Raw genomic sequence first — 18,259 nt, 5'->3', positions numbered from 1 at the left:
AACTTACGCTGGTTTACCTGTAGCCACTTTAGGTCTTGCTCTAGGGATCAGTTTAAGCCTGGTACACGAAAATAGTCCGCTTTAGTGAAACTTTGTTCCAAACTGAGACTTTATAGTCAACTGCGATATTCTATTTTGAACAACTTGCAGGCAAACTGCTGGGACCGGCTCTGAGGTGCCAAAAAGGGACTAAAATTATACGCATTGGAGTTTCAGTTTCAAACTTTTCCCTAGTTGTTGTCAGATTACGCCTCATTAGCTGTTTGTATGTAAACATGCCCGAATGCATTTTGTACATATAAACACAGTCATTTATTTTCTAAATTAAATTAAATACAGCAGAAAATATAGTTAAACGAGTTCTTAGAATTGCTAATATAAAAGCATAACTACGACGTAGCTGCGATAGCTGAAATGTTAGTTAGCAGCTTTAAATACGAATAAACGTTTAAACTACGGCGTTACTTTAACTAAATCTTAAGGCAGCCGTTTAAGATTATAACTGAGATAATAAATGTAACCCCTTATTTAAATGCTCACTAAAAGCAGACGCACCTGCTACAAAGAAACTCTGAAAGGAAGCGCCATTTATATCGTTTCGTTGCTAAGATTTAACCCGCAGGCTTGCCAGAGGATTTACCGTTTCACCCTCGTTGAGAAATCCAATGAATATCATAAAATCCCTACTTAGAGGACGTTCGCTGTCCGCCTGCCATAAATTTACTGCTGGACTTCAGGAACATGTTGCTGTGTTCGATAAAAATGCCTTTAGGACATAAATTATTCGGTTTACACATAAATAAAGTAGAACATCTTTACGTATAGGTAAATATTGTAAAACTCTTTATACTTTATCTTCTTATACTTTAGATTTACCTACCTAAATATACTTAGGACCACTTGCACCAACCCACTAACCCAGGCTTAGGCGGTTAAACCGTTAACTCAGTGTCAAATTGTATTGGTAACCATGGTAACTCCAGGTTTAACAGGTTAACCCCGGGTTAGTGGAATGGTGCAAGTGGCGCTTAGATGAATAAAATTATATAATGATAATAACAGTTTTCAAACTTATTTACTTAGTTACTAAACTTATTCGTTGTATCGTTTTTATCGTCGTATATATGTAGAACTAAACTGTTTTTACGCGGGTAAAACTGCGGTGGTTCGCTTGAAATGGCACGACGTGATGACTTTAATATTTCTTCATTTCATTCATCTCTGACGCAAACTGTAGCCCTACCTTCAGCTCAAGCCAGAATTTAATTTTATGAAGAAACTCGTGTTGGTATATTCTTTTTTTTGTCGTGAAAGCGAGGGCGCACGGCGTCGAGGGCCATCGAGGCGAGGGCGCGACCGCCGCGTGCGCCACAAAGAGCCTGCTTCCTTGTTCCCGCGTATATTGTGTCGCGATCAAAAGCGCAACAATCTTTAATTTAATTACAAATATAATTAATATTACCGAGCATAATTTATAGCCTGCCAAAAATGTTGCACAATATCTGATCTATCGATATAAACAAAATCCAATAAAAAGTATATATTCCTACTTATGTTACTATTATGAACAACCTAATGATATCATGTGACAAAATATATTTTCAGGTTTCACATACATCACTTTTTTGATATAGAAGCGATCAGGTGTCTTTAATAAAAATAGCATATACAATATTTATGTAAATTTCGCTGTCATTCATGTATAATCAAAGCAATACTTTGTAGCAAAATATCGCTCTTTTCATCTAACTCGCTACACGCTAAACTTAAACACTATAACCACTATTTTTCATGTAGGTGAACTATCAATTTTCAAATCTCTACATTCATGTAACGACCTCGTAGTTACTGCTCTATATATAAACTTTTCCATTGACTTTAAAGTTTTAACCGCATGATAGACATGCGGTTAACTACTTTACATAACTATTAAACACAACGCACTCAACTAATACACGTGCTAGGTAGCTGATAATGATATGTTACTGGTAGGAAACGGACATTGCCAAAAGGGTTTTAAACACAAAGGGCAATACAGTCGCCTTATTGTGGGTGAATACAAAAAGGATACCTAGCTTAAGTTCGCGAAACAATTAATAATTATAATATGAAGTTAATATCTTTCTTGCCACTTCCTTGATACAAAAATACAACAGAAATAGTGACTGAAATAATAAAAAATGACGGTTCCACGAATCAAAAAATTGAGTAAAAAATTTAATTAAATTGTATAAAAGCACTATATATGTATAATATTTGTCTTTAAAACTGTACCCTTCCTTAAAAATGTAATGACAGCAAAATAAAACCTTCAAATACTTACTACGGCTCGATTGGTATTGTAGTGAGCACAATTTAAGGACTTCTTTTCCACTGATGTACAACAAATAAATTGAGGTACGGTTCAAGTAACACATTCGCCGGAGGCTCTCATCTTCAGACGGCTGTTCAAAACGCACAACTTACACTAGAATGAGTAAGCTTTCAAAGTGTAATAACATCTTCAATAAAACCGTTTAGATGTCAAATCATTGCTTACCGAACTCGATGCGAGCTTTTAAATATAAATGTAAACCGATTTAACAGATTAATTCACATTTTTTTACGGCCAGGTAAACCAAATAAACAACGTTTGGATCGGTGTTGAGTCAACTTAAATAACTACACTTGTAAGACTAGATTCAGGAAAATGAAAAGAATGAAAAGAAGCTTTCTTCCATTATGAAAATAAAATATTACTATTAGCGTATGATATAAATAGCAACTTACATTGTCATATATTGGCTGATGTCCAGTCTGCGCTCCATTCTCCGCTTGATCAAATATGCTCGCGAACGGAACGCGCTCAAAGCGTGATTGGGCCGACATCGACACGGGTCCAGTTCTGCCCATAGGTCATTGTAAACAATTGAAGAAATATTTGCTCGGGTCCAAAGCGAGGCTAACTGAGCGGAGAGCTCGACCGTGCGGATGAACCCAATGATTGCCAACGATTTTAGAAACGAAATATTTATCGACTAGTTTTCCACGCTACCGGTCTGATTCGAACTTTAAGATACGTCAAAAATGTTCTAAAGATATGATCCATATACGTTTTTTTAGAAACGTCAGTTATGACACTGACTTATCCGATCCATGTCGTATCTTTAGCACATTTTTGACGTATCTTAAAGTTCAAATCAGGCTGTACTTCACTTAGTTCACTTAGCCAATTCAGCCTCACTATTATTAGAAATAGTGTTGACTCTGCCTGGCTTATTGATGCCACTGTGAGCGGTCGCAGCGTCCTCATTTTGTAAAGTTTCTTTGCGATAAAAAAAACGCAACACGCCTACCATGTGGGTCAGTAGTTCCTAGTTTTTAATGGACAGTCCAGTGCCGTTCTGTAAAGTTTTAACGAAACTGAGAGTAGTTTTTCCAATAAGCTAGTTTTTTACAGATAAATTATGGTGTTTCACGGCAAACGTTGAGTAGGGAATGCAAATCGGTTATTTTCGGTTATTTTTTGTATGGAAATAATCGGTTATTAACCGAAACCGCGGTTATTTCCATACAAAAAATAACCGATTTGCATTCCCTAACGTTGAGTAAATAAAACTTGAGAAAATACACCTTTTAGTAAACACTTTTTATGTAGCAAATGGATAAGTTTTTGAAATGGTATCAAAAATCTATCTGCTCTGTTCTACAAAATTATGCTTATGGAAGTAATTATATTATATTATATTGTAACATCGTAACTAGTTTGCCTCTTACTTTTAAATACTTAATCCAATAACAAAAAAAGTATTTTAAATTAATTAGTAATCATACATTCACCGTGTAGGTATGTGTTGAATCCTCCTTTTAAGTTAAGAATAACTTGTATTGTAGGAGAAATCGCTCTTTCGGGCAAGGTTCCGACTTCCGATTAAGTTTAAGTAGTAAAGTTAGTGTGTAGCATAACTGTGAGCATAACACTATCCTATTGAACAATAGTACAAGTCATTATATTTGCCACCAGATATCGGACGACGATCGTATGTCACTGACGACGGCGGTGTCTGACGAAGAGGACCCCGGCGAGAGCGCGATGAACTCACCGTACAAGGGCAAGCAGACTGGCGCTGCGGCGGCCTCTTTCAACTGCACCGGTGCTGTTAGAAAAGCTGGGTAAGTTGCATTATTATCTAATTCTTCTAAATGCCTAAGCGCCACTTGTACCATCTCACCAAAGATGTGACTACGTATGAGATAAATAAAGTCTAAGGAAAAAACGTGCCCCGGATATCAAGAAAAAGTCATTCTCGAATATATGGCGCCACACCTTTGGCTTATACTCGGCTAGATGGCGTTGACACCGTTTGATATTTAACAATTTTAACACATATCAGTGAAAGAACATGGGTCAAAGTTATATGGAAATAATCCGGTTAAACCTGGAGTTACCATGGTTACCAGTACAATTTGACACTGGGTTAACGGTTTAACTGCTTAACCCCGGGTTAGTGGGATGGTGCAGGTGGGCCTAACAGTATTTGTCGATAAACCTTAAGGTTACGTGTCACAATTTAAGCTCAAGGAACCCCAATGGCGTGAATATTTCCAGAAAAATGATGTCCCACTATGCTTGACTTAGCTTAACCAGTTCGAACTTAGAATCACTATTTATAAAGATGATAAATAAATATTATAGATCAAGGTAATTCATTCGCCTACGAACAGAGAACTTGCCTAGCGGGTCGTTAAGTCGTTATTGTAGACACACCTGCATTTGCTACGCCGCGCCGTAGCGCGTGGCACAAAAATATCCTGGTATGAAGATAAATTGGGTCTTCAGTATAATAGGCACGCAGCTCATGCCTTATATTTATTATGCTCTTTTTTCTCTTGAAAGTATCATGATTTACGCGACATTTTTACTTATACATATTTTACTGGAACTTGAATTTGAACCATAGTTGTAAGTTGTGGACTAAAGTTACTTGATTTTAAGGTACAAGTACGTCTACCATCAGTTTTGACATTGACATATACGCTCACGTCTACGTAACTTACTTTCTATGCATCTCGCTCGTACTCGCATATTAGTGCAAGCGAGATGTACAGAAAGTAAATTACGTAGACGTGAGCGTTATGTCAATGTCAAAACTGGTGGTAGACGTACAGATTATCTTTTGACCTTTATACGTTAGTTAATAAAGATATACTATATTCACAAACTTTAACAAGATAGAACATGTATAAACGAATAAGTTACTTTGCCGACAGGGGCTAGAATCACTTTTTTTATTTTGCGTCGCCGTGTCCTTGTTTATTTTTTCATCTCCATAACGTCTTCTTATGGCAAATCTCGTCACATAACCCGGAAAGTTGAAAATGTAATATAACTTCACTGGGGATAATACGTACTTTACTTGTTTAAGCACACATATTAACGACGTTGTGTGGGAACTGTTTATTTATGTTAGAAGACTTATTCAGAATTCCAAATGTACATAAAAGTAAGGAAATAAAAAATAAAACGATATATCAGACAATTTTACAAAAAAATATTAGTAATGATTAATAAAGGAGTATTTGACTCTAGGTAAAAGGTGCAGGGGGGCAATATCGACTGCGGGAAAATTTCAACTAATCGAAATATCTTCCATGTTAAATTCATTATTAACTAAAGTGCCATATATGTCCAGATAGCGAAAAAGATGTGCTGTGTGTGACTCTAGTTAATAATGTAAATCATGGAAGATATTTCGATTATTTGAACTTATCCCGCAGTCGAAATGGCCGCCCCGCACCTAACATATAAGTACACCTTTATCCCAATGAATGCCCTTACAACATTTCAAGGATACATCAAACGTATAAAACTATCAAACGTTATATATAGAAACAGCTGAAATTTTTTAACAGCCTGTGTACATTTTACTTTATAACTTACTTTAATTCTCGGAATAGAGGTTAGTCGGAGTTCCCGCTGAGAATTAAATATCCATTCAACGTACACGACGCCATCGCACGTTTATGCCTGGATGAAGAAAAACAAAATGTGTAATATAAATGCCTGCCTGTGCAGATTTAAAAATAAAATGTAACTGAGAAGAGACAGCAAGGAATAAAGGCAGTGTCGTACGTCGCTGACGAGTTTCTGTCGGAGCCTTAGCCGTTCTTTATGTTCCTTGCGGCTACAATCCACTCCCATGAATCCCAAATGACCGGAGGGAAATCTTAGCCGTGACCCTTTCAAACGCTGCAAAAACTGAAGGCGTAAGACGAGAGCCTCTTCGACGGAAATTCGCAAACAACTTCCTTATACGGGAACAATACGAAGCGAACGTCGCGTATACTTCGGTTAACACATATTTGAAGTTACCTTTACTACTATTTTGTATCTGATGCTTCTCTTTGGCATAGTGAGAAAAGAGAGTCTGGAAGACATGTCTGTGGGAGTGGGTTATAACTTATAACTACTTATACCTATTTCGATATTAACATACACATACATAACTATCTATCTATGGGCCAATAGTTGCCTGAAAATAAATATTTTCATTCATTCATAACATGAACGAGGCAATGGTAGCACACAAGTATTGCAAAGTGATTAATTTTAAAAGTGATAAACAATAAAACAAATAAATCAATTTGTTATTATTTGAATAGTTCTTCAGTTCTATTACGTTTTTGCTTTTATTTTAATATATCGATCAGTTTAAAACTATTCGTGACATTCTCTAGATATTATAGTAGTAGATTTGTTGATAGTTTTAAAGCAATGAATATTCTTCGCAAAACATTATTTTCTTAGTGCGCTAAGGTTTAAATATACCCTTGGGGCACTCCAAAAGCACTTAATATCGAATAGCATTGTGTGCTATTCGATATTAAGTCAACCATATGATCTCTCAGAGTCACAAGTGACGTTTCTAGTTGAATAAATGTCATAACAATTCCAGATCAAATTCACAACCTGTTATTACCACCAGAATACGCCTCTAGGTATACTTATAACGTCTTTCAGAACCTAATAGAATTTCGCGCTAATAAAACATTGTTAGTCATTAATCACTCAATCCGTTAGGCAGCTGCCCGACCAACGGCGATAAAGCCAGTAAAGACCGACGAAATATATTTTTTCACAAAAGAAATGGCGTTTAGATGAAGATCTTGTGTGAATGAAAGAGTTACATTTATTAAACGCTGATCTCTTTCTAATCACACTACTGGCGAATACTTTTTTTAAAGACAAAGCACTCGCCGACGAAAAACTTGGTCATTGCTGGCCACCTGCCATATGAGAAAAATGAAAGTGAACTATAATTTTATAATGCAAATAGATTTTTAAAAAGGTCATCTCGAATATACAGAGTACTGAAAAAATTGTGTTTTTAGGGTTCCGTACCTCGAAAGGAAAAAACGGAACCCTTATAGGATCACTCGTGCGTCTGTCTGTCTGTCCGTCTGTCACAGCGTATTTTCTCGGAAACTACTGGACCAATTAAGTTGAAATTTGGTACACATATGTAAATTAGTGACCCAAAGATGGACATGTTTTTTTTATAATTTTAAAATACATAGGTTCGAAGTTATTTAAGAAAATAGCCAAAAAATTTCCATTCCCCCCCCCCCCCCCCCCCCTTTATCTCAGAAACTACTGGGTCTAAAATTTTGAAAAAATACACAAAATAGTTCTTTACCTATAGATGACAGGAAAACCTATTAGAAATATGCAGTCAAGCGTGAGTCGGACTAATTACTTAGTTTTTGATCCGACCGCTACGGGTTTTTTAAAGCCAATCCACTTGCGTTTCACATATAAAAATACATTGTTAAAAATTTGGTAATGTACGGAACCCTTGGAACGCGAGTCCGACTCGCACTTGGCCTGTTTTTTTTCATACAGGTAGTTAAAAGTCATGAGAAATAAGATAGACTATGTTATGCCCAATAGATGAATAGGTACGGACCATGGGGTATGTGCTAATTGATTTTCCTACTCGGACAAAGCTATTATTAACAAAAACACAACTGCAGTTTTAAAGCAAAGTAAAAGCTAAAAATATTTTTAGATAATGTTAGTTACTTAACTTTATGAATGTAAATTAGAATATTAGTGTGCTATCAGAGTGATAACCAGAAACACTGTGTGTTGCAGTGTTGGCCGAAAGTTAATGCGAATTGAAAATGTTGGCCATTAACCATTATAAATTGAACCTTAAACCGTAACGGACTATTACGGTTTAAGGTTCAATTTATAATGGCTATTGGCCAACATTTTCAATTCGCATTAACTTTCGGCCAACACTGGTGTCTGGTGTGTTGCGATACTTATATTTGGCCACTTTAGAGAAAACTAGTGTGTTATCGCGAACAGTACATTTTTCTCTCCTGTGGGCAATAGTTAACAGCTTGTGGGCATGTAAGCAATGATTTTATCATAATTCTTTAAATAAAAGGAGGACCTTTTCACGTGGATAAGAGTTAAATAAGAAAATTAACCTTTATAGCCCTTAACTCTTGTGTATGTCTACAGGAAAGACATAACACAGTGATCTGTTTGACCCAGATGCCAACTCTAAAATCGACGAAACAACACACTCCTTGTTTGGGCATTCGTGTAAAAAATAGTGTTTGACGCTACAGGTAGATTATGTAACATTAGAATAAATACTATTACCCTTAACGCCTGAATCCCGTGTATTCTTTTCAGTTCAAAATTTTGAGAGTAGTTATTTTATCATTAACTTCCCAATTCTGACTTATAAACCAGCTTTTCCATTTTGTTGGAAGGGGTTAATGTAATGAATACATCGGCGAATATAACTTTATTTTAAGGGTTAAAGCTATCGAAATCAAATCAAACACGCTGCATAGGCGTTCGATAAATCATCTCTATAGAAAATTAGAGAACGTCAGCATTATCGGGAAGCGCAAGTAAAGCACTTCATAAATCACTTAATTTAGCCGTACCTTTATTCCTAGCAATGATTAATGTCCCCCCTAATGGTTATAAGTGGCGAAGTGCTTATATGGCTACGTGAGCGGGAGCCTACCTTGATTGTGTGTATTATCTTGCGCCGTTTTGACTGTGCCGTTAATTATAGGCAAAGGACACTCGTAATAAAGTCATCGGTAATAGAGAATAGACTGGCAAAACACCGATTTACGTTAATAGGGTATGTGACTACTATTCAAATCAGTTTCTTTTTTCGAACTGTCAAAAAGATTTTGCTACTATGGAATTTATATGAAACACTGGCATGTGACGTCACAATCAAATAACCTACTCTTTATAGTTTTATACGGGTTTTAAAACAGAAATTGTGTCTAAAAATAACAACTGTCTACATTTCTCTATTAATCTTCTGGTGCTTTATTTCATGCATGGTATAAAATAATTTATTTTAAATACAGTCAAATACCCTATTGCGACATTGTACCATCACGCTCCGCGATTGTTGCGCCATTTAGGGTCCTAGCTAAATTGATTGTTCAATCTTACGCTATAGAATTTCGAAATTAGCAAGAACCCTAAATGGCATTATAATGTAGACAAATTAAATGTTACAAGTAACATACCTATTACATTCACACTGTTGCGTAGTTAGTGTTGATTAAGACTGGAGTGAATTGAGTCCTCTGCTATAAGATTCCAATGTATTTTTCAGACTCGTATAATTATGCCGAATCTGGAATCTTTTCATCTTGTTAGAGACCCGAGTGTTTTGTGGAGACTTGAGTATTTCTTTTAATTCAAAATGCATTGTCTCTATGTAAAATTCATGGGTTAGGTGTTAGGTACAACATACAATAACGCACTTTCTATACTGCTACTAGTACGAATTTTATGTACAGATAAAACCTACAAAATCGTTGGCAGAGTATTTATCCGGAGGCTCGTTTCCTTTTGAGTTGCGCTTAAAAAAGACTCAATAAATCCTTTAGTTACACGTGGATGCTGTTTGTAGTGATAAGGATGATACCGTAATATTATAAAACCCAACTTTGGGGGGATTATGATCCTTACTGTCGAGTAACCGTGAGGCAAATTCAATGGTTGGAATGGATGGATGAGTGTTGTATTAATTTCCGAGAATGTACTTAGAAACAATTAATTAATTTATTTCCTTCCAAAAAATTTCGAGTATTATGACCCCTTCGACCTTCACCTTTCGATATTATATAACAGTAATAGCTATATCGCCGTAAGAAATCAATTTAAATAAGTAAATTACTCATATTATAACAAAAAATCGCGAGAAGTATGATTCTATCTTTTTTTTTTCTCTTTTTAACTGACCTAAAAATTCATAAATGAAGGAGGTTCTGAATGCGGTTGTGTGTAGGTTGTATGTATTTATTATTAGCAAATAAGAAGATTAAGTTTCATATAATGATGTTTGACGTTTTACTACAAGAATGTCATGTTTAGCAAACTTATTTACCAACAGTCCCACTGGACTAAAGCCAAAAATTTAAAAGAATGAATGAACATGCATGCGAAAAAAGGGCAAAACCGGCGATAACTGGAATCGCAGTCTCAAAAAAATGTGACCAATAGCTTTGAGAGTTCACACGATTTCTAAATAAACCATCAAGCAACTTCGGCAAGCGCTGTTATTGGAGCCATGGATTTACTCGACAAGGCAAAGCTATACCGATACAAGCTTTTGATTCGACTTAAACAATATTGTAAACCTTGCTGGAAGAAAAACGATAATCAACAAATAGACAATATAGTTAACTTAATGGAACAAATGCGTGTTTTGCAAAACGAATTAGCAAATAAATAGTGTTACTTATTATTTAGTTAACGAGGCAAATAAATTAATTGTTCAGTCCACAAATATGCATGCTTTTCATTGAGTAAGAATAGCAAAATTAGATGAATCTATTCAGCTGTGTGTGCACTAAATGATGAATACCTGGCTAGCTTTGTTAATGCAAAAAATACATACTGATTTTAATAACAGGTTATGAATTAGATCTGGATCAGTTATGGATCTGATCTGTCAGTGTCAAAAGTGACGTTTTTGGCTGAAGAAATATCACTTTTGACACTGACAGATCGGATCCATATCTAATCATATTTTTTTTTATTTAAATCACAATAGGGACCGTGCGCGTTGGAGGGTCTGCCATCTAGTGGCCTGAATCGGAAACATATGTGCACAAGTATATTGCCAAAACAAGTGCTACCATCCATCGTTCTCGTCGGTACATTTCCTTGTGCATAGTAGGTTCTGCCATTTTGTGGGCTACATGACTACATCGGAAGCATAAACGACACATTTACGCCTCGCGCCAAAAATCTGACGGTTCCTATGCTGCCCCCTATAGTTCATGCACGGGGCCTATACGCCTGATAGTTTCATATTATAACTCAGATTTGTTTGACCACAGTTTCCTGAGTGTGAAGAAGTGGCTGCTACGCAAGAAACATCAGATCGAATTAGCCCGAAAACGAGGTTGGAAGGGCTATTGGGTATGCCTAAAAGGCACCACGCTCCTGTTCTACCCGTGCGACTCGCGGGAGGGCCGCTCCGTCGAGGCGGCGCCCAAACACCTGATCATTGTTGACGGAGCCATTATGCAGCCCATCCCCGAACATCCGAAGCGTGATTATATATTCTGCCTGAGCACCGCGTTCGGCGATGCGTATTTATTCCAAGCACCTTGCCAAGTGAGTGTGATATTAATAATAAAATTCCTGGGCCCTATCACAAAAAACTTTACAATTGTGCAAGTCGACGTGTTACGTTGTGCTAATTCACACTTAACAACGCGTAACACAAAACGTGGTATTTACCTATCTATATCAAATGAAATGTAGATTTATTCCTACAATTTACATATTTGTTCAAAATAAACAATAAAAATTTGTCGCTTATTATGTTTTCTGGTACATACATTTGTTAAATCTACAATGTTGTAAATATTATTGTAAGTTTTTTGATATAGGGCCCTGGTCGCATTATAATCATGTACATTTTACGACCAAATAAGAACATAATTCCGAATAAGAACGAATATAATTAATAAATAAGCTTTAATTTAAATATTGATATCAAGAGTTGCAATGCCTATACGCATATTTGTTCAAGGTGGAGTTGGAAAATTGGGTGAACAGCATACACAGTGCCTGCGCAGCAGCCTTCGCTAGGCATCGCGGCAAGACCGGCACCCTCCATCTGCTTCAAGAAGAAATATATCGTCTCGAGAAAGCCATCGAATCGGTAAGGAAAACAAATTGTAATTAAAGTCATGTCTAAAATAATAATAATAAGTATGTACATTTATACCAAGTTGGCAATTAAGCGGGTGTGCTTAGGTAAAGATCGTGTTGGTTTTCCTGTTCGGCGGTCCGCAGGGAAATTAAATATCGACGTGGTCGCCACCTTCCTAAGATGCCGGGCTAGCTTTGGCTCCGACTCGAGAGCCGTGCGGTTTTGCCCAGTACAAATAAAACCGGGGTTAACTGAAATACCTAATGCACTATTCTACCCCGGCTGCTCATCGCTCGGCCTGAACTAACATAGCCATTGTTTGACTAGTACAGATCTCTTACTACCCCTGTAAACTGATCTCTTATATGCCGACGTTCGGCTTTATTACAATGGAGCGAGAGTCTAATTTTGAACTCAATCCTTTGCTCATTGTTCATTGTAAACCGTCAAGTATACAACCGGGCGAGACGAAAAGCTTCTCTATTTACGGAGATAAATATATTGCCTTCGCTCAGCGCTTCCTGAATATGTTCATTGCTTTTTTAAAGCCGTGACGTGACAGCGTCGTTGTATTGACGTCGTGTACATTTTATTACATTATTAATTGTCGCATTTCGTCTTTACAAATAAATATACTTACATAGAAACAGAGAATAACAATTTTGGACATTTATATTTGCACTTCTTCCTCAATTCAGTAGATAATGTATGTCAGGTTTTCATGTATAAAAAGATAATATATTCTTAGTAAATAATAGCTTATGTTATGTACTTGTACTGTTTTGCACCATTCGATTTATAGCCACCGACTTCAAATATATGTACGAGTATCAGTTGCTAGCGCATATAAAAGGGATTATATTTTATTTTATCATTTTTAATGTGTTTTTTTTTTAGAAACAAGACATGATTTGATCATATTATATTATACTTCTGCAACCTGAGGAACGAATAGGTACCTACCACCTACGTATTATCAATGTTCAAGTTTCATATTAGCCATGACATGCGGGTAGGAAACTGGAAACTTGTGCCTAGAGGTTCGACGTCGCGCAGCGTGGAGTCCCGGTGCGCTGGAAATCGCACCATTTCCGACCCGCACTGGCCGACCGCAACACGCGTCAAAGCCTTTGTGGCAGCCTCCCACCACTACATATTTACCGCCATGCGAATATAGGCTCTAATTTGTAGCCGCTATGTTTATAGTTGACTGAACTTAGAGCGACAGTAGCGGGTCCAACATAAATCGATTTGTAACCGTTAATTTTACCTTTGCCACCGAGTTTAGTATCAAAATGTATTCGGGGTTAATGCAATGTCCACAGAAGTAAAGTACGGATGTGACTAGCTTTAAAACCTATAAGAGTCTTTTAACCGGATTACTGTTGCAGCTTTTGCTAATTTTACGTACGGTTGCAGTCGCCATTTTCCGTGTACCTACCTAGATAGGAAAGTTCAAAATAACGTAATTATGGTTGGCACACGTGCTAGCTAACACGGGCGGGGAGGGCGATCTATTTTATCACCACGATAGTTATCCAGGCAGGTGGCGCGCGCCTATTAATATTCATACCGCCACTCTCGGCCGCGAGTCCACGAGGACCCCGTACTATTCAAAATACATTACAGCTTCAACATTTTAGTAAAGCTAGATACAAATATACAAAAAAAACTGATTTAGATAAATCACTGGGACACTTGCTTTATTTTGTATAGGCAAACTATACATATAATTTATATATAGCCAATATCTGCAAAAGCAAAGTGATATTATGCTTTATACTGTTCATGCTTTAAAAATGTATTCATAACGTAAATTTTAATAATGGTTTCCATTTGGTAGCTATTATATCAATGCAAAGCCATTCAAAAAAATATGCATAATTTTGGCAGACCTTATCTGCTTTACATCCGCCCCATTTCAGACGGAAAGTACGGAACGTTAGCCGAGAATTATTATATAACACGCAAACAAATAAATCTGGGGGCTAAAAGATTTATCTGAAAGCGGAATTGTAGATTTGTATCTTGCGTGGCAACGAACAGGCCCCAATTTCACCACGGTGACAGGTGCGACAATTGTAAAATCACTGTTGCTGACGTCACAGGCATCGATTGGCTACGGTTACCACTTACCATCGGGCGGGCCGTATTCCTGTTTGCCACCATCATTGTTTTATTAAAAAAAACTTTATTATATCGGAAAAAAACAGATATTTCTTTTGCGAAGTTTCTGACAATTGTCAAGATTTAGAAGAATTGTAGGTAATTCTTGACAGGTAATGAGTTATATGTCGGAATATCGTGACAATTGTAGGGTTTCTTGTGACAATTGTCATAAACTTAGCAAGAGAAATATCTGTTTTTTTCCGATATAATAAAGTTTTTTTTAATAAAACAATGATGGTGGCAAACAGGAATACGGCCCGCCCGATGGTAAGCGGCAACCGTAGCCCATGGATGCCTGTGACGTCAGCAACAGTGATGTTTTACAATTGTTGCACCTGTCACCGTGGTGAAATTGGAGCCAGGAAGATAAATCTGCGGTAATTAAATCTGAACGGGGACTATCTGCTGCTGACCGTATTACGTGCCGGCTGTTTTACTTTGTAATTCGATGTTTAAACACAGTTTCAATAAATATATTATTCCATTTCAACAATTATTGTTGCGAACCGCAGAAGCGTAAAAGTTGCTTGAGATAAAATAGAAATAAAATAATTTTACTGACGAAAATGTACAACGATTTAAAGTTTTGTTTAACGTTGAAACTATTCATGGAACGAATTCAATTTGCCCTTTGTACAACAGCTATTAAACCCGTCACACAGTTTAGGTTCTTGATTGAAAATAAGGTTAATTTGAAAGAAATTTAATCTATATTCGCTCGCTGGTTCTATAACAGTTTAATACAATATTTCACTTGTTAAACTATTTGAAACTTAAATCTCTGTTGTTTAAATTAGTTATTCAATAGTAATTATAAATTGAAAAGGTAAACGGAACTTTTTGAAATTTATATTTCTAAATAAACTCAGAATTTCTGAGTTAACTTTAATCGATGTTTTGTAATGTAGCATAGATGGTGAAGCTACATAAGCTTATTAATCTTTTAACCGCCGTAGACTGATATATAAGACATACAAAATCAGGCTCATTTCGTCGCGGTCTGGATAAATAAGACAAAACTTCGTGTAACTTCGTACCGCCGGCGACACGAGTATATACGCTCGACGAAAAATTCTATGGCGGTTAAAAGGTTAAAAAAGTTATGGTTGATATTTTAAGTTTTAAGCACCGTCACTCAGGTTAAAATTAATCGTTTTTTCATTAGGACCACAAACTGAAACACATGGCGGACCTGCAACAGTCCGTGGTGTCGGACCCCGAGACGCGGGCGCAGCTGGCGGTGCAGATGCTGCAGTGGGAGGAAAACCTGGAAAGGTTGCATTGCGAACAGTTCCGGCTGAGGTGCTACATGGCTAGCTTACAGAGCGGCGAACTACCTAACCCTAAGGTAAATTAATTATATTTTCGTTTTGATTTAAAAATTAAAAAAATAACTATAAGCAATCTAATGCCTCTGATATTCAAAGCTTAGGACTGGATGGGTTTTACTTTGGACGTCGTTATCAGGTATAAACTACCTAGTCTATACACGTCCGAATGCTGGACGTAGGCCTTACACAAGAGAGAATATTATTTAGTCTGTCACTTAATTACGTTTTTAGATATTTATAATGCATAAAAGGAAAAAAAATCAATCTACTCTCAAGTTCCGAGAATCATGGTTACGAATCAAAACACGGGTAAAAATACGTATATTCCTGGTAATTGTAATTGGACCGGGATCGGACGCAAATCCAATACGATTACAACACCGCGCAATCTAATTACAACGTATTGATTAGCCTTCTGGCATTTTGGTTCACATAGCAACATAAAAGCTATTTAAAGCCAACAAGAGCACTCTTGCAGCATATTAAAACGTGAACGTAATCATGTTTAACATTTTCTGACAATGACAAGGCGCGGGGCACGAAGCTTGATTAAATAAAGTTTAAATTATATTAAATCTCAGTTCAGCGCACTCGCAAGCCATTTATGCGCTGTAATTTATTAGATTTAATTGACGTTTTTAACTTTCACCTAGCATTGAATTATCAGAAGGGAAGGAAGGAACACATTAATTTTAATTAAGACAATAGGTACAATCAAAGAAATCAAGTTCAAGAGGCTATACGATGACATTTTACAGAATTATAAAAATAAGTTTTCTTTTTAGGGTTCCGTACCCAAAGGGTAAAAACGGGACCCTATTACTAAGACTCTCTTACTAACGTCTGTCTGTCCGTCTGTCTGTCTGTCTATCTGTCTGTCACCAGGCTGTGTCTCATGAACCGTGATAGCTAGACAGTAGAAATTTTCACAGATGATGTATTTCTGTTGCCGTTATAACAACAAATACTAAAAAGTACGGAACCCTCGGTGGGCGAGTCCGACTCGCACTTGTCCGGTTTTTTTTATAATTTTCTTCTTTACATAAAGTTGTGTAACAAATATTTCAGTCATTTGACCTGTGAATAATACATATTATCCTCCCGGATAGAAACAACGCAGCCATCATACAGGGTTTCCCTAGCCATTGGACAAAGCCGAAATGTACATATGCATTAGGGTATTTAGAACCAGTACCTATACAAAGTATCATAACAATCGGTGTAGCGGTTACGAAGAAATTAACAAATTACGATTTTTTTACTTTGGAGCAACCTGTATGTGTTAGTAGCTCCTGAAGTACCTAATAAATAGTATGAAACCTTCTTCGACCGTCTTGATTATCTTTTTTATTTATGACATTACTAAGATTCTGACTTTTGACAAATGTCATCATTGCCGCACATTCTCAAACAAATTGTCAAAAGCACTGTCAATGATTAATACAGTATGTTTCTTTTTGTTGTCGATTATTGGAAATAACTTTTGTTTGATAATTTATTTTTTTATCTTTTGTTCTATTAAAAAAATATTACCGTTAGACCATTTCTGAGAAGTAACCCTACGTGGGATTTCAGGGTTTGTCCAATGGCTTAGGTCACCCTGTATAGTGACCTGCAATGTTTTATCTCACGCGACAGCCCAGTCCATGTCAGCGAACCAAATAAACCTGTGATTTGTTCAAGTTGACAGCTTGGGGCAAATTTAATAGGTTTGCTGTCAAATTCGACAGTTCCTGGGCGCGGGGCGACGGAAACTGTTATACGACGACCTTTGTCACGACACATTTGACGTTTTCTTTCACGATAATGACGCCCGACATAATATCGCTGACCCAACCAACTCGACCCAGGGTTCTAACCCTGTAATATTGTTTCACTTTTATCGAACTAAAATTTGAACATTGTCATAGTGACATTAAGTCGAATTTCAACTATATTGAAAATGTAACATAGAATCCTGTAATATTGGGCCAGCGATATAGTGCCATAATACTTTCCTTTCGGTGTCAAATTAGGTTTGGCCAGCGAATATTTCTACCGTATCGTATCTATTTCTGTTTACCAATAATTTATTCTTATAAAACCACGGTATAAAAGAGTGACCGATAAGTAGGTACCATTACATAGCAACGAGTAATAAAAAAAATATACCCATTTACAAAAATACAATGATTTTTGTTCATCTAATATAACGCCAAATAATTTGATACGCTTAATGAAAGTGTTGTATCATCGCCCACACTGTTAACTGACCATTGGTGGACCTGACTGTTGCTGTTTGTATTCTCAAACCTATTCTATTCTCGGCTTAGAGCATTTAATAACCGGAGTAGCCTTTAAGAGCTTACCCCTCTGCCGAAAACCTTGCACAATTATGCAAACTTTTATATGGACTGACGTTTATCTGACATGGCTATTTGTACGTTATGTACATATAGCCGTACATTTGACGTGCCCATCCCCCGCAAAAATCGGCAGACTGTTTTGTACAGAAAATGACAGCCAAGGCGTCTCCAGTTACTAAATGCTCTAAGATTCTCGGTAACAAATTTC

General features: G+C 36.7%; 1 protein-coding gene across 12 annotated transcripts in view; it reads left to right on the top strand.

Annotated features, from left to right (window-relative positions):
- LOC134793738 (protein still life, isoform SIF type 1) overlaps positions 1-18,259 on the top strand; it is a 158,296-nt gene that overhangs the window by 97,110 nt on the left and 42,927 nt on the right. For all 12 annotated transcript variants that reach the window (XM_063765398.1, XM_063765406.1, XM_063765397.1 and 9 more), the window contains 4 exons: positions 4,004-4,152; positions 11,383-11,662; positions 12,084-12,215; positions 15,541-15,723. In XM_063765398.1, coding sequence (XP_063621468.1) covers positions 4,004-4,152; positions 11,383-11,662; positions 12,084-12,215; positions 15,541-15,723 — 744 coding nt within the window. The remainder of the gene's footprint in view (positions 1-4,003; positions 4,153-11,382; positions 11,663-12,083; positions 12,216-15,540; positions 15,724-18,259) is intronic.

The sequence above is a fragment of the Cydia splendana genome, chromosome 9, assembly GCF_910591565.1.
Source record: "Cydia splendana chromosome 9, ilCydSple1.2, whole genome shotgun sequence".
NCBI lineage: Eukaryota > Metazoa > Arthropoda > Insecta > Lepidoptera > Tortricidae > Cydia > Cydia splendana.
The sequence above is the reverse complement of the archived record's forward strand: the minus strand, read 5'-3'. Positions and strand labels throughout refer to the sequence as shown.